Raw genomic sequence first — 25,000 nt, forward strand, 5'->3', positions numbered from 1 at the left:
TGTCTGTTCTCCTGTCCTCCTGTCTGTTCTCCTGTTTTCCTGTCCTCCTGTCTGTCCTCCTGACTGTTCTGCTGTCTGTCCTCCTGTCCATTCTCCTGTCTGGTCTCCTGTCCTCCTGTCTGTGCTCCTGTCTGTTTTCCTGTTCTCCTGTCTGTTCTCCTGTTTTCCTGTCCTCCTGTCTGTCCTCCTGACTGTTCTGCTGTCTGTCCTCCTGTCTGTCCTCCTGTCTGTTCTCCTGTCCTCCTGTCTGTCCTCCTGTCTGTTCTCCTGTTCTCCTGTCCTCCTGTCCTCCTGTCTGTCCTCCTGTCTGTCCTCCTGTCTGTTCTCCTGTTCTCCTGTCCTCCTGTCTGTCCTCCTGTCTGTTCTGCTGTCCTCCTGTCTGTCCTCCTGACTGTTCTGCTGTCTGTCCTCCTGTCTGTCCTCCTGTCTGTTCTCCTGTCCTCCTGTCTGTTCTCCTGTCTGTTCTCCTGTCCTTCTGTTCTCCTGTCTGTTCCCCTGTCCTTCTGTCTGTTCTCCTGTCTGTCCTCCTGTCTGTTCTCCTGTCTGTTCTCCTGTCCGTTCTCCTGTCTGTTCTCCTGTTCTCTTGTCTGTTCTCCTGTCTGTTCTCCTGTTCTCCTGTTCTCTTGTCTGTTCTCCTGTTCTGTTGTCTGTTCTCCTGTTCTCCTGTCTGTTCTCCTGTTCTGTTGTCTATTCTCCTGTCCTCCTGTCTGTTCTCCTGTTCTGTTGTCTGTCCTCCTGTCTGTCCTCCTGTCCTCCTGTCTGTTCTCCTGACTGTTCTCCTGTCTGTTCTCCTGTCCTTCTGTCCTCCTGTCTGTTCTCCTGTCCTTCTGTTCTCCTGTCTGTTCTCCTGTTCTGTTGTCTGTTCTCCTGTCTGTTCTCCTGTCCTCCTGTTCTCCTGTCTGTTCTCCTGTCCTTCTGTTCTCCTGTCCGTTCTCCTGTCTGTTCTCCTGTCCTTCTGTTCTCCTGTCCGTTCTCCTGTCTGTTCTCCTGTTCTCCTGTCCTTCTGTTCTCTTGTCTGTCCTCCTGTCTGTTCTCCTGTCCTCCTGTCTGTTCTCCTGTCTGTTCTCCTGTTCTCCTGTCTGTTCTCCTGTCTGTTCTCCTGTCCTCCTGTCTGTTCTCCTGTCTGTTCTCCTGTCCTTCTGTTCTCCTGTCTGTTCTCCTGTTCTGTTGTCTGTTCTCCTGTCTGTTCTCCTGTCCTCCTGTTCTCCTGTCTGTTCTCCTGTCCTTCTGTTCTCCTGTCCGTTCTCCTGTCTGTTCTCCTGTCCTTCTGTTCTCCTGTCCGTTCTCCTGTCTGTTCTCCTGTTCTCCTGTCCTTCTGTTCTCTTGTCTGTCCTCCTGTCTGTTCTCCTGTCCTCCTGTCTGTTCTCCTGTCTGTTCTCCTGTTCTCCTGTCTGTTCTCCTGTCTGTTCTCCTGTCCTCCTGTCTGTTCTCCTGTCTGTTCTCCTGTCCTCCTGTCTGTTCTCTTGTCTGTTCTCCTGTTCTGTCTGTTCTCCTGTCCTCCTGTCTGTTCTCTTGTCTGTTCTCCTGTCTGTTTTCCTGTTATGTTGTCTGTTCTCTTGTCTGTTCTCCTGTTCTCTTGTCTATTCCCCTGTTCTGTCTGTTCTCTTGTCTGTTCTCTTGTCTGTTCTCTTGTCTGTTCTCCTGTCTGTTCTCTTGTCTGTCCTCCTGTCTGATCTCCTGTTCTGTCTGTTCTCTTGTCTGTTCTCTTGTCTGTCCTCCTGTCTGTTCTCCTGTCTGTTCTGCTGTCTGTCCTCCTGTCTCCTCATGTCTCCTCCTGTCTGTCCTCCTGTCTGTCCTCCTGTCTGTCCTGCTGTCTCCTCATGTCTCCTTCTGTCTGTCCTCCTGTCTGTTCTGCTGTCTGTCCTCCTGTCTCCTCATGTCTCCTCCTGTCTGTCCTCCTGTCTCCTCATGTCTCCTCCTGTCTGTCCTCCTGTCTGTCCTCCTGTCTCCTCCTGTCTCCTCCACTCCTGCTGTTTTCCTCCACAGCTCTCTGGCTCCAGCAGCTGTCTGCCGGTTAACGTTAACAGAACCGCTCGTTGGTCCCAAACAGCGGCCTCTGTCCCTCCAGTCTGGTCTGTGAGTCCAGTTCACACACAGAAAGACAGATTATGTTTTGATATCTGGATTAAAATCCTCCAAAAGGCTCCAACAGCACAAACACGATGAGCTGAAGATCAGTAATGAATTATCTGAGGTGAAGCAGCATGTATATATATATATATATATATATATATATATATATATATATGTATATATATATATATATATATATATATATATATATATATATATATATGTATTTATATATATATATATATATATATATATATATATATATATATATATATATATATATATATATATATATATATCAATTATCGACAGAAACCAGCTGTGAACATGTTGATTTCTGCTGGAAACACATTTTAACATGGACTCTTATGGGACTGACTCACTGGTGGAGCCTCTGGTGGCCGTTAGAGGAACTGCAGGTTTGTGCTTCAGTGTCGGCTTCAAATCTCAGAACAGTAGTTTGACGAACATTTGATCTCATTTAGTTTGTTTACCATCTTAACACAAGTTCAGCTTTAAGCATGTACATCTTTTTAAATTTCACATTTTGACTCAAATTAAATAGTTGTGTTGTTTTTTGCACCAAATCTGATTTAATTTCAGTTTAAATCAGATTAAAAAACAGAGAAGAGTTTTCGCCTGTTGTGGTTGTTGTGTGTGTCTGTCTGTCTATGTGCGGTCATGGTTGTCAGGCTGCTTGCTGTCGTCCCTCTGCAGCCTCCACCTCTCCTCCACCTCTCCTCCTCCTCTCCTCCTCCTCTCCTCCACCTCTCCTCCACCTCTCCTCCTCCTCTCCTCCACCTCTCCTCCTCCTCTCCTCCACCTCTCCTCCTCCTCTCCTCCACCTCTCCTCCTCCTCTCCTCCTCCTCTCCTCCACCTCTCCTCCTCCTCTCCTCCTCCTCTCCTCCACCTCTCCTCCTCCTCTCCTCCACCTCTCCTCCTCCTCTCCTCCTCCTCTCCTCCACCTCTCCTCCTCCTCTCCTCCTCCTCTCCTCCACCTCTCCTCCTCCTCTCCTCCACCTCTCCTCCTCCTCTCCTCCACCTCTCCTCCTCCTCTCCTCCACCTCTCCTCCTCCTCTCCTCCTCCTCTCCTCCTCCTCTCCTCCACCTCTCCTCCTCAGCAGCTCTGTGTAAGTGACAGTCGGCCTCCACCTCTCCTCCACCTCTCCTCCTCCTCTCCTCCTCCTCTCCTCCTCCACCTCTCCTCCACCTCTCCTCCTCCTCTCCTCCACCTCTCCTCCTCCTCTCCTCCTCCTCTCCTCCACCTCTCCTCCTCCTCTCCTCCTCCACCTCTCCTCCACCTCTCCTCCTCCTCTCCTCCACCTCTCCTCCTCCTCTCCTCCTCCTCTCCTCCTCCTCTCCTCCACCTCTCCTCCTCAGCAGCTCTGTGTAAGTGACAGTCGGCCTCCACCTCTCCTCCACCTCTCCTCCTCCTCTCCTCCTCCTCTCCTCCTCCACCTCTCCTCCTCCTCTCCTCCACCTCTCCTCCACCTCTCCTCCACCTCTCCTCCTCCTCTCCTCCACCTCTCCTCCTCCTCTCCTCCTCCTCTGCTCCACCTCTCCTCCTCAGCAGCTCTGTGTAAGTGACAGTCGGCCTCCACCTCTCCTCCACCTCTCCTCCTCCTCTCCTCCTCCTCTCCTCCTCCACCTCTCCTCCACCTCTCCTCCTCCTCTCCTCCACCTCTCCTCCTCCTCTCCTCCACCTCTCCTCCACCTCTCCTCCTCCTCTCCTCCACCTCTCCTCCTCAGCAGCTCTGTGTAAGTGACAGTCGGCCTCCACCTCTCCTCCACCTCTCTCCTCCACCTCTCCTCCTCCTCTCCTCCACCTCTCCTCCTCCTCTCCTCCACCTATCCTCCTCAGCAGCTCTGTGTAAGTGACAGTCGGCCTCCTCCTCTCCTCCTCCTCTCCTCCACCTCTCCTCCTCAGCAGCTCTGTGTAAGTGACAGTCGGCCTCCACCTCTCCTCCACCTCTCTCCTCCACCTCTCCTCCTCCTCTCCTCCACCTCTCTCCTCCACCTCTCCTTCTCCTCTCCTCCTCCACTTCTCCTCCTCCTCTCCTCCTCAGCAGCTGTGTGAGTGACAGCGGGCCTCCACCTCTCCTCCACCTCTCCTCCACTTCTCCTCCTCCTCTCCTCCTCCTCTCCTCCACCTCTCCTTCTCCTCTCCTCCTCCTCTCCTCCACCTCTCTCCTCCACCTCTCCTTCTCCTCTCCTCCTCCACTTCTCCTCCTCCTCTCCTCCTCAGCAGCTGTGTGAGTGACAGCGGGCCTCCACCTCTCCTCCTCCTCTCCTCCACCTCTCCTCCTCCTCTCCTCCTCCTCTCCTCCACCTCTCCTTCTCCTCTCCTCCTCCTCTCCTCCACCTCTCTCCTCCACCTCTCCTTCTCCTCTCCTCCTCCACTTCTCCTCCTCCTCTCCTCCTCAGCAGCTGTGTGAGTGACAGCGGGCCTCCACCTCTCCTCCTCCTCTCCTCCACCTCTCCTTCTCCTCTCCTCCTCCTCTCCTCCACCTCTCTCCTCCTCTCCTCCTCCACCTCTCCTCCTCCTCTCCTCCACCTCTCCTCCACCTCTCCTCCTCCTCTCCTCCACCTCTCCTCCACCTCTCCTCCTCCTCTCCTCCACCTCTCCTCCTCCTCTCCACCTCTCCTCCTCCTCTCCTCCACCTCTCCTCCACCTCTCCTCCTCCTCTCCTCCACCTCTCCTCCTCCTCTCCTCCACCTCTCCTCCACCTCTCCTCCTCAGCAGCTCTGTGTAAGTGACAGTCGGCCTCCACCTCTCCTCCACCTCTCCTCCTCCTCTCCTCCACCTCTCTCCTCCACCTCTCCTTCTCCTCTCCTCCTCCACTTCTCCTCCTCCTCTCCTCCTCAGCAGCTGTGTGAGTGACAGCGGGCCTCCACCTCTCCTCCACCTCTCCTCCACTTCTCCTCCTCCTCTCCTCCTCCTCCACCTCTCCTCCACCTCTCCTCCTCCTCTCCTCCACCTCTCCTCCTCCTCTCCTCCACCTCTCTCCTCCACCTCTCCTCCACCTCTCTCCTCCACCTCTCCTCCTCCTCTCCTCCACCTCTCTCCTCCACTTCTCCTCCTCCTCTCCTCCTCAGCAGCTGTGTGAGTGACAGCGGGCCTCCACCTCAATAACAGCAGTGAGATGGAGGCTGGATTATCGGAGCAGCGATCAGCTGTGTGCCGACACAATTTCCTGTCACACAGGAAATTAAAGAGCGACGAGACGCTGCGGCTCTTTGTTGTCACTGTGAGCAGCTTTATGAGCTGATGGCAGGTGATACCTTCCTCCGTCTCCTCCGTCTCCAACGCCAAATGTCTCCCATCAAAGGGGGAGGAGGGGGAGGAGCTCTCATCCATCAGACATGAAAGCAGCTGAAGTGACATTTGGAGGAAGAAGAGTTCAGTCGATCAGCGCTGACATTTCTGCACATTCATGAATTTAAATGTAAAATCATCTTCAGAGCAGACGTGTGTTTATGTGTGAATATTAATGATTTCATTTGTCTTCACTCTTTATTAATCAACATGATTATTAAACAGCTGAGTGCAGCTGGAGTCACAGCACACCATGTTTTTAATGACAGCTGGAGACATGGTGATGTCTTCTCTCTGAGCCTCGGCCTCACCAGAGGACGGTTTCAACTGATCTGTGCTGAGCTGACATTAATTCTGGTGTCTGGGTTCCATTAATCATCTGATGAAGGAGTGGTGACGACCCGGTCAGCTGTCCAGCACCATCATCATGTGTTATCATGACTGTGTCACCAGATGAAGCTCAGTCGGGGAAACATCTGTCTGTGAGCTGCTCTCTGACAGGATGTGTGCTGTGATGATCATCATCCTCTGAGAGTCATCTGCTCCGTTAATATCAAATATTGATCAGTGCATCTTTAACTAGATTCAGTAGTTTTAAAGAAATCAAATCAAAACGCTCCTGAAACAGTTTTATTGCCCAAAGTGTTCAATCGATTACATGAAAGAGCTGAAATCACAAAGTTAAACCTGCAGCAGAACCACAGCAGAACCACAGCAGAGCTCCATGAGGAAGAGTGGCAGCAGTCAGAGTCCACAGCGTCGCTGCTTTGGTCCTGATGGTTAAAGGCTCAGAACATCTGTCAGCTGTCACTCTGGACTGAAGCTGCGACAGTCGAGCACCACGTCTGACTCAAAAACAAAATGTTCACATCTTGTTTCCTCACTGAGAGTTTAAAGAGAAGATTCGAACCAACATCCTTCAGATTAGCCAGGTTAGCTTCCTGCTAATGCTAACACAACATCTTCTGCTGCTGCTTCCCTTTAATACACTTCAACTGGCTTTTATTGTGAAGGAGACACAGGAAACTCCAACCGACTGGAATCAGATGAGGTTGTAATGATTCAGACCCATTTCTTTATTATTATTATTATTATTATTATTATAGTAGCTGCTCAACCTGTTTGTCCTAGCATGAAGACGCACCTGCTGTTACCACGGTAACCACAGGTGACGACCAGAGAACTGAGGTTTATTACATCGTCCTCAAACTGCAAACTGTGTGTGAATGTTTGATTCAAGAGGAAATGATTTTATTTCTACTTCAGAGTTTTAGTTCACGTGGAAACGTTTAATCTTCAGACTGAAGCAAACTGAACATTTGTGATTCACATGTGAAAAATATTCATTTCTTACGTGGAGATTTTTATTCATGTTAAAAAGCATCTCATCCTGTTTTTAATCAACATTCTCAGTTTGTGTGATTTGACAACCTGCTGTGAGGAAATAACCCGGAACGATCCTTTAATCTGACGACTCAGCACAAACAGAATCAGACAGAATCACAGCTGATCGTCTCTTTTCACTCCCAGTGAGAAAACATGACTTCCTAAAATGTTGCCGTATTCCTTTAAATAAAACTCTGACCTGGTTGTTCACGTCATCGTCTTCATCAGATGAAACAGTTTCCTCTGATGAAGATGAAACAGTTTCCTCTGATGAAGATGAAACAGTTTCCTCTGATGAAGATGAAACAGTTTCCTCCAGCCATGTTAGCGTCTCATCTGGTCTCCTGGTCTCGCGGCAGGACGGGGGTCAGATTAGCAGATTAATACTGAGGAGGTTTTGGATTATTAGAGATCAGCAGGCAGTTTGTCTTCTTCAGATGAATAAACGTCATGTTGACTCTGAAGCTCCATTCACACAGCCACCATCTCCTCCTGCTGCTGATCTGAGCCATGCTAACATGCTAACATGCTAACATTAAGCCTGTGTATGAACCAATGAGCAGTCAGCTGTCAGATGCAGACAGGTGCAGCCTGTATTCATTAACATGAAGCTGTTGTCCACTCAGCGAGCTGTTAGCAGCTCCTGTCTACAGTGTACTCCTGGATGTAATAGATTACTTTGATACTGAAGGAAACATGAAGATTCTCAGGAGAGTCTCGGTTCTGTCAATTCATTTGTTGTGGATTCTGGTCCTGCAGTATGTGTGCGGCGCCCCCTGGAGGAGGCCGTCTGTCACAGATCCTGCAGCTTCATCTTTAACGATGAGTTAACGAGCGAGCGGCTGGTTCGTTCTGTCTGAATGGAGCTTTAGAAAACATCCTTAGCAGCAGAGAAGGAATGACTGTTTGACTCAAAGAGACAATATGGTACAAGAAATTACAAAAATAAGATTCTGAATAATCTTCAATCCTTTTTACATCCTCGTCCTCCTCCTCGTCCTCCTGCTGCTGACACACTAAGTCAGTCTCTGCGTTTCACTACGATATGAAGGCCACTTTGCAGCTGTTGTGAGAGCTGGTTTCTCTCAAGTGTCCGTTGGAGCAGGCGTCCGGCCGCTGGGTCGGTCTGTGAGGTGGAGGGGGTCCAGAGTCCGTCGGGTCAGAACCACAAACCTGTGTGTCGAAGCCCAGGATGACGCTGATGGAATGAGGCAGATCCTGAGGAAGATAAACCACAGCTCAGACACTCAGACACGAGACCAACATCAAGACTCACTAAACTCCACAGCTTCACCAAACCAGCACCAGTTCTGTCCGTCATGATCCGTTTCTCTGTAGAACGCAACGCGCTGACGACCCGTCCATCCGGACCTTTGAATCAACTTTATTAACCAACTGAAATGTGTCACATTTAAACTGTTTCCTTTCGGCTGAATTCATCCTGAGCTTTCAGCCACATGTCATGGTCTTCATCAGGTCACTCAATAGCTGTGTCCCAATTCAGGGGCTGCATCCTTTGCAGGACGCATTTGAAGGCCAATTACGTCACAACGCCGCGCGAAGGCTGTCCCGATTCGAAGGCTCCTTCAAATGCAGCCTTCTTTTCCCTCTTTTCGGAGGACGCACCGCTACTATCCTTCGCAGCCTCCTATATCCCAAGATCCATTGCGCCCCGCTGCTCAGTCCCGAAAAAGAAGAAAGAAAGAAAGAAAATGGCGACATCAAGTGGCGCAGACATGACATTTAAATGTAAGTATTGGGTTTATACTCGGTTTTTACTCATTTGAACATCCAACGCCAGATATGTCAAACTTCAAGGGACTTTAAAACCTTCAACTTTTTTCAGTCAAACTCTCTACTCGTATTTTCACTTTCGCGGGCCTGGGCGGCAGTGATGTAAGGGTAAGGGCGGGAACATCTGGTGACGCAACCAGGAAATAATCCGAAGGCTAGACCGTCCCATTTAACAACGGTTGACGCGGCTTTTGAAGGACTCGCCTTCGGAGGCCGCAAAGGCCACGTCCTTCGAAGGATGCAGCCCCTGAATTGGGACACAGCTAGTGTGGTGCTGTGTTGGATGGAGATGACCTCTGATGGCTCCTGGGTGATGACATCATCCATAGGAGACAGAAAAAGAGCCTTTCGCCTTTTCTCTGGATGGCCGCCTGCTGCTGCAGACACTTGCTCCTCATTGGTCAGTTACAGACGTGTTGGCTGAAGATGCACTGACACACATCCTGACTCTGACTGACTGTCCTGGTGTCTGATGAAGACCATGACGTGGCTGAGAGCTGCTGGCTGTGAGCAGCTCACCTTACAGCTGTGGATCTGCAGACTGATGCCCTCGGCCTTCTGAAGGATCTCCTCAATGTCCAGCTTCATGGAGAGCTCGTTAATGTGCTGCAACCACAACACACACACTGTTTATCAACAACAACAACAACCACAACACACACTGTTTATCAACAACAACAACCACAACCACAACACACAGTTTATCAACAACAACAACAACCACAACACACACTGTTTATCAACAACGACAACAACAACCACAACACACAGTTTATCAACAACAACAACCACAACACACACTGTTTATCAAAAACGACAACAACAACCACAACACACAGTTTATCAACAACAACAACAACCACAACACACACTGTTTATCAACAACAACAACCATGAAACACACTGTTTATCAACAACAACCACAACACACTGTTTATCATCAACAACAACAACCACAACACACAGTTTATCAACAACAACAACAACCACAACAACACACACACTGTTTATCAACAACAACAACCACAACACACACTGTTTATCAACAACAACAACCACAAAACACACTGTTTATCAACAACAACCACAACACACACAGTTTATCAACAACAACAACAACCACAACACACAGTTTATCAACAACAACCACAACACACACACTGTTTATCAACAACAACAACCACAACACACACTGTTTATCAACAACAACAACCACAAAACACACTGTCTATCAACAACAACAACCACAACACACTGTTTATCAACAACAACAACAACAACAACCACAACACACACAGATTATCAACAACAACAACCACAACACACACTGTTTATCAACAACAACAACCACAAAACACACTGTCTATCAACAACAACAACCACAACACACTGTTTATCAACAACAACAACAACAACAACAACAACAACAACACACACTGTTTATCAACAACAACAACCACAAAACACAGTTTATCAACAACAACAACCACAACACACAGTTTATCAACAACAACAACCACAACACACAGTTTATCAACAACAACAACAACCACAACACACACTGTTTATCAACAACAACAACAACCACAACACACACTGTTTATCAACAACAACCACAAAACACACTGTTTATCAACAACAACCACAACACACACAGTTTATCAACAACAACAACAACAACCACAACACAGTTTATCAACAACAACAACAACCACAACACACACACTGTTTATCAACAACAACAACCACAACACACACTGTTTATCAACAACAACAACCACAAAACACACTGTTTATCAACAACAACCACAACACACACTGTTTATCAACAACAACAACCACAACACACACTGTTTATCAACAACAACAACCACAACACACACTGTTTATCAACAACTACAACAACAACCACAACACACACAGATTATCAACAACAACAACCACAACACACACTGTCTATCAACAACAACAACCACAAAACACAGTTTATCAACAACAACCACAACACACACTGTTTATCAACAACAACAACCACAAAACACACTGTCTATCAACAACAACAACCACAACACACTGTTTATCAACAACAACAACAACAACCACAACACACACTGTTTATCAACAACAACAACCACAAAACACAGTTTATCAACAACAACAACCACAACACACTGTTTTATCAACAACAACAACCACAAAACACACTGTTTATCAACAACAACAAGAACCACAACACACACAATGTTTATCAACAACCACAGCTACAACCACAACGGCAAGACACACACTGTTTAACAACGACAACAACAACAACAACAACCACAACACAAACATGTTTATCAACAACAAGACAACACTGTTTATCAACAACGACAACAACAACAACACACTGTTTATCAACAACCACAACACACACACTGTTTATCAACAACCACAACAACAAGACACACACTGTTTATCAACAACAACCACAGTTTATCAACAACCACAACAACAACCACAATGACAAGACACACACTGCTTATCAACAACAACAACGACAAGACACACGCTGTTTATCAACAACAACCACAACACACACTATTTATCAACAACAACAACAACAACCACAACAACAACAAAAAGACAAACACTGTTTATCAACAACAACAACCACAACAACAAGACACACAGTGTTTATTAACAACAAAAACAAGACAAACACTGTTTACATCTGAGGACGAAAACAACAACAACAACAACGTGAGGTCAGCTCACCTTGAGGATTTCATTGAAGCCGTAGTTCTCCTCCATGATCTTCTGTTTCTCTGAGTCCAGGATGGCACAGCAGACCAGCAGGTGGAAGTTCTGACAGGGAAGACCGGTCCACATCACCTGAGGAGGACACACAGTTAGACACAGGTGGACACAGTGAGATGAAGAATGGACCAAACGAGACGGACTCTAAAGCAACAGGAGGAAACTATAGAAGCTGAGAAGGAACAGAGACAGTAACATGTATTACAGCTATTCTGTACTGTGACTGACAGTGTCATATGACCATGTGTCATGTGACCATGTGTCATGTGACCATGTATCATGTGACCATGTATCATGTGACCATGTGTCATGTGACCATGTATCATGTGACCATGTGTCATGTGACCATGTATCATGTGACCATGTGTCATGTGACCATGTGTCATGTGACCATGTGTCATGTGACCATGTGACCATATATCATGTGACCATGTGTCAATGAGTAATGTGACCATGTGTCACGTGACCATGTGTCATGTGACCATGTGTCATGACACATGGTCACATGACACATGGTCACGTGACCATGTGTCACGTGACCATGTGTCACGTGACCATGTGTCATGTGACCATGTGACCATGTGTCATGTGACCATGTGACCATGTGTCATGTGACCATGTGTCATGTGACCATGTGTCATGTGACCATGTGTCATGTGTCCATGTGTAATGTGACCATGTGACCATGTGTCCATGTGTCATGTGTCATGTGTCATGAGACCATGTGTCATGTGTCATGTGACTATGTGACCATGTGACCATGTGTCATGAGACCATGTGTCATGTGTCATGTGATGATGGCGGCAGCTTCAGCTGAGCAGAAACTCACCTCCCAGAGTCGCAGGACGTCCTGGAAGCTGAGCTCCCTTTTAAATCTGATCAACAACCAGCGGAAACAGAAGTAGAGATAACCTGAGTCCTGAGACTCTGCAGAGCACACACACACAGACACACACAGAGTTAAAGGGACAGAACAACACAACACTGATTAATTTTGTTCACAAATATAAACTGTAGTTTAGATCTAAATTTGTTTAGATCAAAAACTTTTGTCTGTTATTTTAATAATAATATTAACTGATTATTATGAATAAAAGATTATTAATCATTATAAGAACTCGTTACAGTGAAGTTCAGTTCGAATCATGTGTTTGTATCCGGAGGGTCAGGATGGTGATGACATCATTAAATCAGCTGACAGACCATCCTGATCCACATCAACTTTTTACAGTGTAGAGTGCTGCTGTATTGATCAGCTGACAGGTGCTGATTGATCAGATCAGATGTCAGGTTGGTTCAGCTGGGCTGCAGGAAGCCTCCTGATTGGCCTCTGCTGGAGATGATGTCATACTGTTTGTTTGTTATTGTCTGCTCAATGCTTTTATTGTGAAGCATTGTGACTTTTATTTTGAAAGCACTATATGAATCCAATTTGAATCACTCACTTCGTATGTGATGATGTCACAGCGCCCCCTGTGTGACTGTGTGGCTATTTCCAAATTCGGGGGCTGCATCCTTCAAGGACGCGGCCTTTGCGGCCCACGAGGGCCGGGTCCTTCGGAGAGACCTTGAAGGCCGCGTCCACTGCTGTTAAATGGGACGGTCCAGCCTTCGTAATATTTCCTGGTTGCGTCACCAGATGTTCATGCATTAAAGTCTGTTTTGGTTCAAATGTATCAAACGTGTACATTTATTTATGTGTGAACAATGTGTCAAATCTAAATTGAATTATCAAAATTACAAAATAAACATTAACCCATTGGTGAATAACAACTATATTTACCATAGCATTACCAGCGTCACGTATTTTAACTGAAAGTTGAAATTTGGAGGTTTTATAGTCCCTTGAAGTTTAACATATCTGGCGTTGGATGTTCAAATGAGTAAAAACCGAGTATAAACCCATTACTTAAATTTGAATGTCATGTCTGCGCCACTTGATGTCGCCATTTTCTCTTGCTTCCTCTTCTGTTTCGGGACTGAGCAGCGGTGCGCAAAGGATCTTGGGATATGGGAGGCCGTGAAGGATAGTAGCGGTGCGTCCTCCAGAAAGAGGCATTTGAAGGAGCCTTCGAATTTGGACAGCCTTCGCGCGCCGTTGTGACGTAATTGGCCTTCAAATGCGCCCTTCGAAGGATGCAGCCCCTGAATTTGGACACAGCTGTTGTTGATGCACTGTAACACACCCATCAGTGAGCTGATAGGACAACATGTTTCTGTGACATCACCATGACATCATCAGTATCTAACACTGTCACAGGTACAAGTGAGTGTGTGGGAGGAGTTTCATACCGAGGTAGTTCCAGAAGGACAAGTCGAGCAGTCTGAGCAGCGTGCTGAGCTGGATGAGCTGAGTCTTCATCCCCTGCATCTGCTCCTCGAAGTTATGATGCTGCAACACACACACACACACACACACACACACACACACACACACACACACACACACACACACACACACACACACACACACACATATGGAGGACTGTTGTATAAACAGAATCTGTGGCTGCAGTATGATGATCTAACGATGTGCTGAACTCTGCAGATTCTGTTTGGTTCTTCTGATTAGATGGATCAGTATCAGTGTTTATGTTGTCTCATCTGCACGGACATGAAAAAGATGCTCATCAATATTAAATTCTGTGTTTCAGTCAGTTTAGGCATTAAAGTTTATTGTTAAACTCTTTAAATATCCTGACTCTGTTTTCTTTGTCATATTTTAGGCTCATTGTAAACAGTCACAAGTTTCTCATCTGATAAACTGATTTTTACACCTCATGCTGTCTGGACCTCGACCCAACACTGTGTCGAGGTGTCCAGTGTAAACGTTGCTCTGACTGGATGAACGCCCTCTGCTGGTTTACAAACTGCAGCACAGTTTGATTGTGAGTGTGTGAAAACTAAATGTTCCTCTCTGAACATAAACTGATGCAACATGGAGAAGCTGCAGTCAGTCGGTCCGCTCACCATCTGATCCATGAAGGACACAAAACACCAGAAAGCATCCACCTCGTTCTCCATCACATAGAGGATGGGAGACAGCAGGTCGCTCATCCCCTGAACGTAGCCTGAACACACACACACACAGACACACACACACACACACACACACACACACACACACACACACACACACAGAGAGAGAGTTCAGTCACTGACATCACTAAACAAATGTTAGTTGTGGTTTAGTCTCTATCTGATTAGACAGATGGAGTCTCACCCAGGTCGAAGTCGTACATGCAGTAGGTCATCAGGATGTCGTGCAGCAGGACCAGACCCGGGTTGTCGATGCCTTCGTAGAACCTGTTAGTTCTGTCTGTTCGGTTCACATCTTTCTCTGAAAAGAGCCACAGAACACGAGGACATGTTCACATGATGGCAGAGCCGGCCCAAGCCTTTTGGGGGCCCTAAGCAGAATTTGATTTGGGGCCCCCCTCCCACCACCGCGGAGTCACCTGTGCTTGACAATTTTTGACACAAATGTCACACTATAATGTTACATTAGAAATTGTATTAATACAGTGACGGATTATGAACTACTGTCCTCCTGTACACAGATGGATAAGGACCCCCCCACAAATAAGGTTATTTGTACGAAAGTGGGTACAAATGGGGGAAGGGGGGTCTGGAGGTCCTCCCCCAGAAAATTCAGAATTTAGTAGATGTGATTTCCTGTATTCTGGTGCATTTTTGGGATGGCCAGCTGGAGAGGGGCAATACCTAAATTAGTTCAGATTCATAGCCTTTTGCTTTTTGACTTATTGAGGTAGTGACTTCACGCAACGACTTGGGCTTCAGGGCCCCTTGACCTCTTGGGCCCGGTAGGCTCATTCAGTAATCCATCCTTGCTCACATGCCACAAATGTTTTGGGGCTCCTGGCCCCTCTAGACCTCTGGCCCCCTGGGCTTGGTAGACCCCTGTATTAATATAGTTGTTATTTACACCAAACCAGTCACCTTTTAACCTTAGAGCAGGGGTGGGCAAATAATTTTTTTTTTTCACGTAAATAAAAAAACAAAAGCACCATTTTCAAAATAAAAGCAACACAGCTGTATTGCATGCATGCCGTAAATACTTTTTCATTTACGTTCTGATTTACCTCAAGCGGGGATGGCCAAAAGTAAAAAATAAAAAAATTAAAAAAAAATCACATTTTTTTTCTCGATTGGGGGCCCCAAGCAGCCGCTTAGTTTGCTTATGCCTCGGGCCGGCTCTGCATGATGGGTTCAACTGATCAGTAACATCTGAAGCCAGAATCCTCCTGTTGCTCAGAGATCAGAGATGAAATAACCAGAACTTAACATCCTGTTTGTCTCACCAATCAGACTCCTGTAGTCTCTCAGCCGGGAGTTTCTCCTCTCTTGTTCCTCACTGACAGACTTCCACTGTAGCTTCATCCTGAAGTACTCATCCCTGCAACCACACACACCAACAGATCAGTCAGCTCATCTGATCGATTCATCATACGTCGACGTGACGTCTTGTTTGTCTGAAATGTTACGTTTAGAACAGAAACAATGTAAAGTGTAATAAATGTTCAGTCGTACGTTTTGGACCTCTGCAGGACTTTCCTCTCCTCCAGCGTGCTCTCCCACGGGAAATATCCCAGCAGGAACTTCCAGGCCTCTTTCCTCACAGCGTGACACAGTCCCTGCAGGGTCACATGACCAGTCACATGATGACCTCATACAAACACAGTGAGTGGATATTAATAATGTGACTGTCATTGGTTAGAGGGAGGTGATCAATTAGAAGCTACGTGCCCCTTTAAAGATGACTTGTTTCAGGTGTGTGACGTCGCTCATCCTCCCCTCTGGATCCTGATGTTTGGTCCAGTCGTCTGCTGACAGGGGCTCCCTCCTCGTCACCTGAGGTCTCGCTCCCAGGTCGATCTGACACACAGGTACACAGGTAACACAGTTACAGGTGCTTCATGCTAACACACCTGGAATCTGTGCTCAACAGAGAACATGGAGTGTTGACCTGCAGCTCCCTTGTTTCTACAGACTGAACACTGGAGGGATGAACTTCCTACATCTGATCAGCAGATGAGCCACCATCCTAAAAATCCACGACTCCATTTTCAATTTAAATGTTTGTTTCGGCAGCGACGGCTCTGACATCGTCAGACCAACCCCAACCATAACATCGTCTGACCAACCATAACATCGTCTGACCAACCATAACATCGTCTGACCAACCATAACATCGTCTGACCAACCATAACCCATTGTTAGACCAACCCTAACCCATTGTTAGACCAACCCTGACCCTAACTAATAGTCCAGGCAATCTAGCTCATTTTGGACCCAAAAATAGAACTAATTGTAATAGAATGTTTTTCATCATACTTTACTGGTTTATTGATCACAGACTTATAGTCCAGGCAAAATAGCGTTTTACGACAGACTAATTGTAATAGAATTTTTTTTCATCATACATCATTTCAATGAGGTGTCCAGAACAACATACTAAAAGTCCTAAGAAATCCTAGTTGGGGAAATATGTTTAATTCTCATCAATCCAAGATGTGTGCCAATAAGGCCGGACAACAGTACACCCCAATGGGGCTATTTTTTTCCTTTACTCCTATCACAATGAAACTTTACACAATGAAAGTATCCATGAAAAGTAACATTTTTTGTATTACAAGTTTCTTTGAAAATGAATTTGAATATGCAAATGAGCTATACACTAATCAAATATGCCCAAAATACAAAAAATTTAAAGTTTTTTAAGGTTTTTTTTTTTTTAGGATCTTCTGCTCCTTCTCTGTACCTCTTGGTTCTGGCACCCTCTGGTTCAACCTCATTGAAATGATGTATGATGAAAAAAAATTCTATTACATTTAGTCTGTCGTAAAACGCTATTTTGCCTGGACTATAAGTCTGTGATCAATAAACCAGTGAAGATCATTTGATGCAGATATTGATGTTGATGCAGATGCAGTGTGAGCCGCAGCCTCCTCTCACCCTGGTGATGACCTCGAAGCCGGGCTCCTCCTGCTGATTGATCTCCAGGCCCGGGATGACTTCACCCAGCAGGTCGGCCACCTCCTCCGGGGGGCGCTGGTGCTGCTCTTCCGTCCCCCGGATGGCATCATAGATGTAGTTGGTGACCTTGGAGAAGCCGCCCAGGGTGGTGACGTATGGGTCCTTTCTGAACTTCTGCTGGAGACCAATGTTTTTCTTAAAGGGACATTTCACCAGGTTTTAACAGGATGTTGAGTCAGTGTGGAGGTTAATGTGGTCACGTGACAACATAAAGACCTCAGTGTGATTTATAGTGACGACTCAGCTGTAACACCGATCTTCAGCTGCTTGCTGGTCAACTAGCTACGTTTCCATCAGAGACAACCTGAGTGCAGAGGATGTTGTGGAGACATCTGACATGTCAGCCATGTTCATCAGGGTGAGCAGCAGAGAGCAGAGCAGGACGATACAGCTCGTCAATGTTTCAACACTCAACTCTTCATCTGCTCCATCAGAGGATGACTACACCTGCTGGACATGTCCTCATAATGTCTGGAAAGCTGTTGAGCTCCGCTGACTGCTGAACGTTATCACGAGGACCAGTTACTGTTACTGGTCCTGATGATAATGTTCGTACAGGCTGATGATCAGATCCACAGCAGCTGTCTGTGAGCAGTGTGATGTTGTGACGTCTGTGAGCAGTGTGATGTCTGTCTGTGAGCAGTGTGATGTTGTGACGTCTGTGAGCAGTGTGATGTTGTGATGTCTGTGAGCAGTGTGATGTCTGTCTGTGAGCAGTGTGATGTTATGATGTCTGTGAGCAGTGTGATGTTGTGATGTCTGTCTGTGAGCAGTGTGATGTTGTGATGTCTGTCTGTGAGCAGTGTGATGTTGTGATGTCTGTGAGCAGTGTGATGTTGTGACGTCTGTGAGCAGTGTGATGTTGTGATGTCTGTGAGCAGTGTGATGTCTGTCTGTGAGCAGTGTGATGTTATGATGTCTGTGAGCAGTGTGATGTTGTGATGTCTGTCTGTGAGCAGTGTGATGTTGTGATGTCTGTGAGCAGTGTGATGTCTGTCTGTGAGCAGTGTGATGTTGTGATGTCTGTCTGTGAGCAGTGTGATGTTGTGACGTCTGTGAGCAGTGTGATGTCTGTCTGTGAGCAGTGTGATGTTGTGATGTCTGTCTGTGAGCAGTGTGATGTTGTGATGTCTGTGAGCAGTGTGATGTTGTGACGTCTGTGAGCAGTGTGATGTTGTGACGTCTGTGAGCAGTGTGATGTTGTGATGTCTGTGAGCAGTGTGATGTTGTAACGTCTGTGAGCAGTGTGATGTTGTGATGTCTGTGAGCAGTGTGATGTCTGTCTGTGAGCAGTGTGATGTTGTGATGTCTGTCTGTGAGCAGTGTGATGTTGTGACGTCTGTGAGCAGTGTGATGTCTGTCTGTGAGCAGTGTGATGTTGTGATGTCTGTCTGTGAGCAGTGTGATGTTGTGATGTCTGTGAGCAGTGTGATGTTGTGACGTCTGTGAGCAGTGTGATGTTGTGACGTCTGTGAGCAGTGTGATGTTGTGATGTCTGTGAGCAGTGTGATGTTGTAACGTCTGTGAGCAGTGTGATGTTGTGATGTCTGTGAGCAGTGTGATGTCTGTCTGTGAGCAGTGTGATGTTATGATGTCTGTCTGTGAGCAGTGTGATGTTGTGATGTCTGTCTGTGAGCAGTGTGATGTTGTAACGTCTGTGAGCAGTGTGATGTTGTGTGACATCTGTGAGCAGTGTGATGTTGTGACGTCTGTGAGCAGTGTGATGTTATGATGTCTGTGAGCAGTGTGATGTTATGATGTCTGTGAGCAGTGTGATATTGTGATGTCTGTGAGCAGTGTGATGTTGTGATGTCTGTCTGTGAGCAGTGTGATGTTGTGACGTCTGTGAGCAGTGTGATGTTGTGATGTCTGTCTGTGAGCAGTGTGATGTTGTGACGTCTGTGAGCCTCTTGACTGATTTAGATTCTTACATGGACGAGGCCGAAGTTGTTGTCATCCAGAAGGTTCTCGAAGGACTGAGACAGAGCTTTGTTCGGTGTGCTGACCAACAGACACGTGTCATCGTCTGGAGCCCTGCAAACACAAAACTCACAACATTCACACAAGAACTGATCACAGACACACAAAACACTGTTTCACTGTCATCCACAGAGAAGCAACAAAGATCATCAGTCACATGATTCGACTGACGAACTGATTCAAATCATCCACGTTCAGGTGAGATGTTTAGGTGAGACGTTCAGGTGGGACGTTCAGGTGGGACGTTCAGGTGGGACGTTCAGGTGGGACGTTCGAGTGGGATGTTCAGGTGAGACGTTCAGTATGAGTGACGGCTGCAACCATCACTGAAACAGTCCATCAGTCAGCTGACAAAAATATTTGGTTTTAAGAAAACGTGCAAAAAATGTCTGGTTGAGTTTCTGCTCTCATCAGTAAACTGAACATCTCGATGATATATATGATATATATAATATACATATAATATATATATGATATATATATCATATATATGAGATATATGATATACAGTATATCATATACACTGAACAAAAATATAAACGCAACACTTTTGTTTTTGCTCCCATTTTTCATGAGCTGAACTCAAAGATCAAAAACATTTTCTATTTACACAAAAGATCCATTTCTGTCAAATATTGTTCACAAATCTGTCTGAATCTGTGTTAGTGAGCACTTCTCCTTTGCCGAGATAATCCATCCCACCTCACAGGTGTGGCATATCAAGATGCTGATTAGACAGCATGAATATTGCACAGGTGTGCCTTTGGCTGGCCACAATAAAAGGCCACTCTGAAATGTGCAGTTTTGCTTTATTGGAGACGGCTTATGGTAGAGAAATGAACATTCAATTCACGGGCAACAGCTCTGGTGGACATTCCTGCATCAGCATGCCAATTACGCGCTCCCTCAAAACTTGCGACATCTGTATGATACGTATACGACAGCGTGTTCCAGTTCCTGCCAATATCCAGCAACTTCGCACAGCCATTGAAGAGGAGTGGACCAACATCCCACAGGCCACAATCAACAACCTGATCAACTCTATGCGAAGGAGATGTGAGGCAAATGGTGGTCACACACCAGATACTGACTGGTTTTCTGACCCCCCCCCCCCCCCCCCCCCCCCAATAAAGCAAAACTGCACATTTCAAAGTGGCCTTTTATTGTGGCCAGCCTAAGGCACACCTGTGCAATATTCATGCTGTCTAATCAGCATCTTGATATGCCACACCTGTGAGGTGGGATGGATTATCTCGGCAAAGGAGAAGTGCTCACTAACAGATTCAGACAGATTTGTGAACAATATTTGACAGAAATGGATCTTTTGTGTAAATAGAAAATGTTTTTGATCTTTGAGTTCAGCTCATGAAAAATGGGAGCAAAAACAAAAGTGTTGCGTTTATATTTTTGTTCAGTGTCTCTATATCTATATATCTATATATCTATATATATATCTATATATATGTATATATATATGTACATATATATATATAAATATATATATATATATATATATATATATATATGTATATAGATATATAGATATATAGATATATATATATAGAGAGAGAGATATATAGTTAATCTGCTCTGGTTCATGTGATGGTTTTCAGAGTGACAGCAGGTTAAAGTCAGTGTGAACTACAGACAGTCATAGACGAGCTGCTGCAGAATCAGATATTTCTAACTAGCAGACGTGAGCGCTGATTCAGAGATCTGGAAAATAAACAGTGAGTCAACGTGTTCGTTGTCCTTTTCATTCATCTCTGTAATGAAAGACCGAACAGCCAATCAGGAGACAGACAGTCAGCAAGACGTCACAGTGAAAATATCCGGCACTTAATCAAACGATTTCATTATGAAAGGCTTTGATAAGAACTTTAATAACAGCTATCAGCAGGCTCACAGAGGAGACACTGTCCTCCGCTCTGACTTAATGAAACAGGTCCACTGAGGCGACACGAGAGCAACAACAAAAACAACGTCCTCTTATAGAAAGTGTGTGTGTTCAGTCTGCTCTGACCTACATTAAACATAATGAACAGATATTGTAAATATTTCATTAACTTCACCTCCTTCAAAGCTCCATGGAGACGAGGACAGTCTGCTGAGGACAGAAACAACCCTCGCCACACTATTTCCTGTCAGCAGAACACTTCAGCAGTGTCAGTCCAGTCGGACTCATGTGTCGTGTGGTTATTCACGTGTCTGGTACTCACTCGCTGAGCAGAGCGAATCTCCTCAGGCTGTCCAGGAACTCGGTGCTGCCGCCCTGGTGGAAGTGAAGTGCAGGCAGGGAAGTGGACGACTCTTTGAGTCTGAAGACCAGGAAGGTCCAACCTTCTTCCTTCACTGTGACGGACCTCAGGTCACTGACACTGAAGGTCAACGCCCACCTGCTCCGCTCATGGCTGTGGTTCAGAGAGCCTGACAGACCCAAAAACAAACACAGACGGCTAGTCATCAGCCAGGTACTACAGGTGTGACAGGTACTACAGGTACTACAGGTACTACAGGTGTGACAGGTACTACAGGTGTGACAGGTACTACAGGTACTACAGGTGTGACAGGTACTACAGGTACTACAGGTACTACAGGTGTGACAGGTACTACAGGTACTACAGGTACTACAGGTGTGACAGGTACTACAGGTACTACAGGTGTGACAGGTACTACAGGTGTGACAGGTACTACAGGTACTACAGGTGTGACAGGTACCACAGGTACTACAAGTGTGACAGGTACTACAGGTGTGACAGGTACTACAGGTGTGACAGGTACTACAGGTACTACAGGTGTGACAGGTACCACAGGTGTGACAGGTACCACAGGTACTACAAGTGTGACAGGTACTACAGGTGATAAGATGGCTGAAGAACCTCCACAGGTGTGAGAAGATACTGAGAGTAGAAGAAGAAGACTCACCCTCTCCATTGGTGCAGGGTTTCTTCCTGAAGGACACAGCGTTGATCATGTCCCACTCCGTCTCATAGCTCAGCTGGGTTTCTAACAGCTGCTGTGACTTCTCACCTGAACACTGGTTCCACTCCATCACTGAGCTGGAGTCCTGCTCACACACACACACACACACACACACACACACACACACACACACACAGTTGTTCCATCTCATTGTTTCCTGTCGTCTTCCTGCTGTTAAGTTACATATTTGTTTTGTAATATTGAAGTAATCAGACTACTCTGGTACACAAACCTTCCCAGCACACAGCATGTTTGATGGGTCCACAGTGTCGTCCGAAGGTCTGAACTCCACGATGATTTCAGCATCCTGACAGTCAGCAGACACGACTTATATCACACGAGCACAAAACACCTCATGCAAAGTTTTTATAAGAAACTGGTATTGAACTTTTGAGGAGACGTTTAGACTCAGTGGAGCATAGTTAACTGTTGAAGTGAAACTCTCGCCAAAATGCAACCTAGGCTTTTTGTGTGAAGGAACCCGAGTCAAACCTTCGTGTAAAAGCATAATTACGACGAAAAAGCCATTTTTAAGATTTACCATACTTTCGTTTTTGGGTCAAAATCATTTTCAATGCCGTGCTAGGGGCAGCTGTATGGTAGCAACAAAATCGCTATTTTTAAAACACTAAGAAGACTCGACACAACATGAAACTTTGCTCGTAGTATCACCAGGGTCTCTACACATGAACATGAGCATTGAGAACATTGTGTACACAGAGTTTACTAAAAAGAAGGTTTTTGAACAGCTCACGCTAGCAGCAGCTTGCTCCGCTCGCCGCCGTCCTGCCAGTCGAGAAGCGTCGATCCCCGAGTGTGACGTAACATGGAGGAGAGTAAAGGTGGAAAGCGCCTAAAGCTTGGTTCCATATAAATGCACGGATAATTCGTTGTTTGTCATTAGCGAAAAACAACAAATTATTTGTGCGGCGAGTGGAACAAGCTACTGCTAGCGTGAGTTGTTCAAAAACCTTCTTTTTAGTAAACTCTGTGTACAGATTGTGCTTTTACACGAAGGTTTGACTCGGGTTCCTTCACACAAAAAGCCTAGGTTGCATTTTGGCGAGAGTTTCACTTTAATGATTCTGATTATATGATGAATTAAATGTCGGCTTTCAGCTTCTTCATGTGAAGTTTTTTGATTCTTCTTCGACAGTAAAGTGAAGTTTTGGTGTTTTAGACTAAATGAGACATCTGAACTCAGATTTGTCATCAGTTTCATCATCATCACCTGCTAATTAAATGATGTCAGCGGTCGTTAGTCTCATGTGTGATGTCATATCTGTTTTACCTTGTCAACGATCCGAAGTGAGCCAGAAATGAGTAAATCCTGCTCGCTGCCTTCGTCAGCGCTGCCTGGATGAATGAAGACTCCTTCATGTTCAAACAGAACCTGTGTGACAGACGTGATATTAAAGGTGTGTGAGGCGTCACAGGAAGTGATGACGATGTGAGGAGCATCAAACACATCTCAGATCTAAACACACACTTAAACAGGAACTCTGCAGCTTTCAAACAGCTTTGTGTCACTATGATGTTGGCAGTAAATGAATAATGTTAAACTTCTCCCCACTTTGCTGCAAACACCCTCCAACATCTGCCAAAACGTTTTGTTTCATATTTAGTAAGCGTGACATCCTCAGACACAAAGAGTGTAGTTGGATTGAGAGAGAGAGCTGCCGTCTCCCTGGGTCTTGGATTGAGTGACCAAACTTTCTGAGCCAGGCAGAGCTGATAAACTATAAAGCAGCTCTGTCACTACGCTGCTGTTCTCAGAAAAATACGTTAGTTACTGTTCAGCTGCAGTAAAGCTCAAGAACAGGAAGCAGCGCCATCTTGTTTCTGTACTGTGAAAAGAGACGGAAAAACTGTAAAACAAGGCGGCACTGACTGAATCTGAACCAGGATCCAGTTCACGGTCCACTTCTCTCCGACCGTGTTCTCACAAATTTTACTGTTCACGTGTAATACGATGTTTTTGTTGTCGCGGATTTACAGTTTCCTGTTTCCAAACCAAGCCCCGCCCAGCTTGCAGTACGTCACCAATCAGCGGCAGTGTTTATTGGTCCGGTTTGGTGCAGTGCATTGTGGTTGTTGTAGGTTTTCTACATTTGGAGCAGAAGAGAATAAGACAGCTCTTTATCTCTGTTTTGTCTGATCTTGACACAAACATATTTGTGTCTTTCCAGCTGTGAAATACTTCTTAAAAAATATCACATATCGCTTTATTTATAATACGTCCACTGCTGTTCCTATTGTCACACCCCTGAAGTCATTTCATCCATCTATGCTGTAATTCCACCTTGTAGAAAACTACCACTGCCTCGATCAGTTTGTTTGTGTGAATTCAGTGTTTTATAGGGTTTGTTCAGATTCACTCAATACACACATTAACAAACTAACTAATTAATGGAGGCAGCAGCAGGACAGCAGCTCCTGGGCTCTGCCACGTAAAAAGACTGTTTTTGCCAAAGGAGTCTGGTGGCTGCAGCTGCAGCTTCCTGTCACGAAGAGCTGTCTGAGGGTTTGGTCCTTAAACTGACTCATTAAATACATGTTTCTGCTGCTGGCGTCCACAGCAGGACATCACTGAGCCTCCTCCACCAGAGCTC

General features: G+C 45.9%; 1 protein-coding gene across 2 annotated transcripts in view; it reads right to left on the bottom strand.

Moving 5' to 3' along the window:
• Positions 1-6,006: 6,006 nt before the first annotated feature.
• Positions 6,007-25,000, bottom strand: part of tbc1d15 (TBC1 domain family, member 15) — a 20,356-nt gene continuing 1,362 nt past the window's right edge. Inside the window, exons 2-17 of one of the 2 annotated variants that reach the window (XM_073471478.1) lie at positions 23,680-23,781; positions 22,621-22,695; positions 22,332-22,473; positions 21,626-21,833; positions 19,358-19,460; positions 17,346-17,543; positions 16,137-16,265; positions 15,921-16,024; positions 15,692-15,786; positions 14,593-14,709; positions 14,340-14,440; positions 13,662-13,761; positions 12,199-12,296; positions 11,328-11,444; positions 9,090-9,176; positions 6,007-7,994 (exon numbers count right to left, since the gene is read on the bottom strand). In XM_073471478.1, coding sequence (XP_073327579.1) covers positions 7,815-7,994; positions 9,090-9,176; positions 11,328-11,444; positions 12,199-12,296; positions 13,662-13,761; positions 14,340-14,440; positions 14,593-14,709; positions 15,692-15,786; positions 15,921-16,024; positions 16,137-16,265; positions 17,346-17,543; positions 19,358-19,460; positions 21,626-21,833; positions 22,332-22,473; positions 22,621-22,695; positions 23,680-23,781 — 1,956 coding nt within the window. In that variant the 3' untranslated portion in view covers positions 6,007-7,814. The remainder of the gene's footprint in view (positions 7,995-9,089; positions 9,177-11,327; positions 11,445-12,198; positions 12,297-13,661; positions 13,762-14,339; positions 14,441-14,592; positions 14,710-15,691; positions 15,787-15,920; positions 16,025-16,136; positions 16,266-17,345; positions 17,544-19,357; positions 19,461-21,625; positions 21,834-22,331; positions 22,474-22,620; positions 22,696-23,679; positions 23,782-25,000) is intronic. The other variant, XM_073471479.1, reaches the window with a different exon arrangement.

Source organism: Pagrus major, chromosome 8 (assembly GCF_040436345.1).
Source record: "Pagrus major chromosome 8, Pma_NU_1.0".
NCBI classification, from domain to species: domain Eukaryota; kingdom Metazoa; phylum Chordata; class Actinopteri; order Spariformes; family Sparidae; genus Pagrus; species Pagrus major.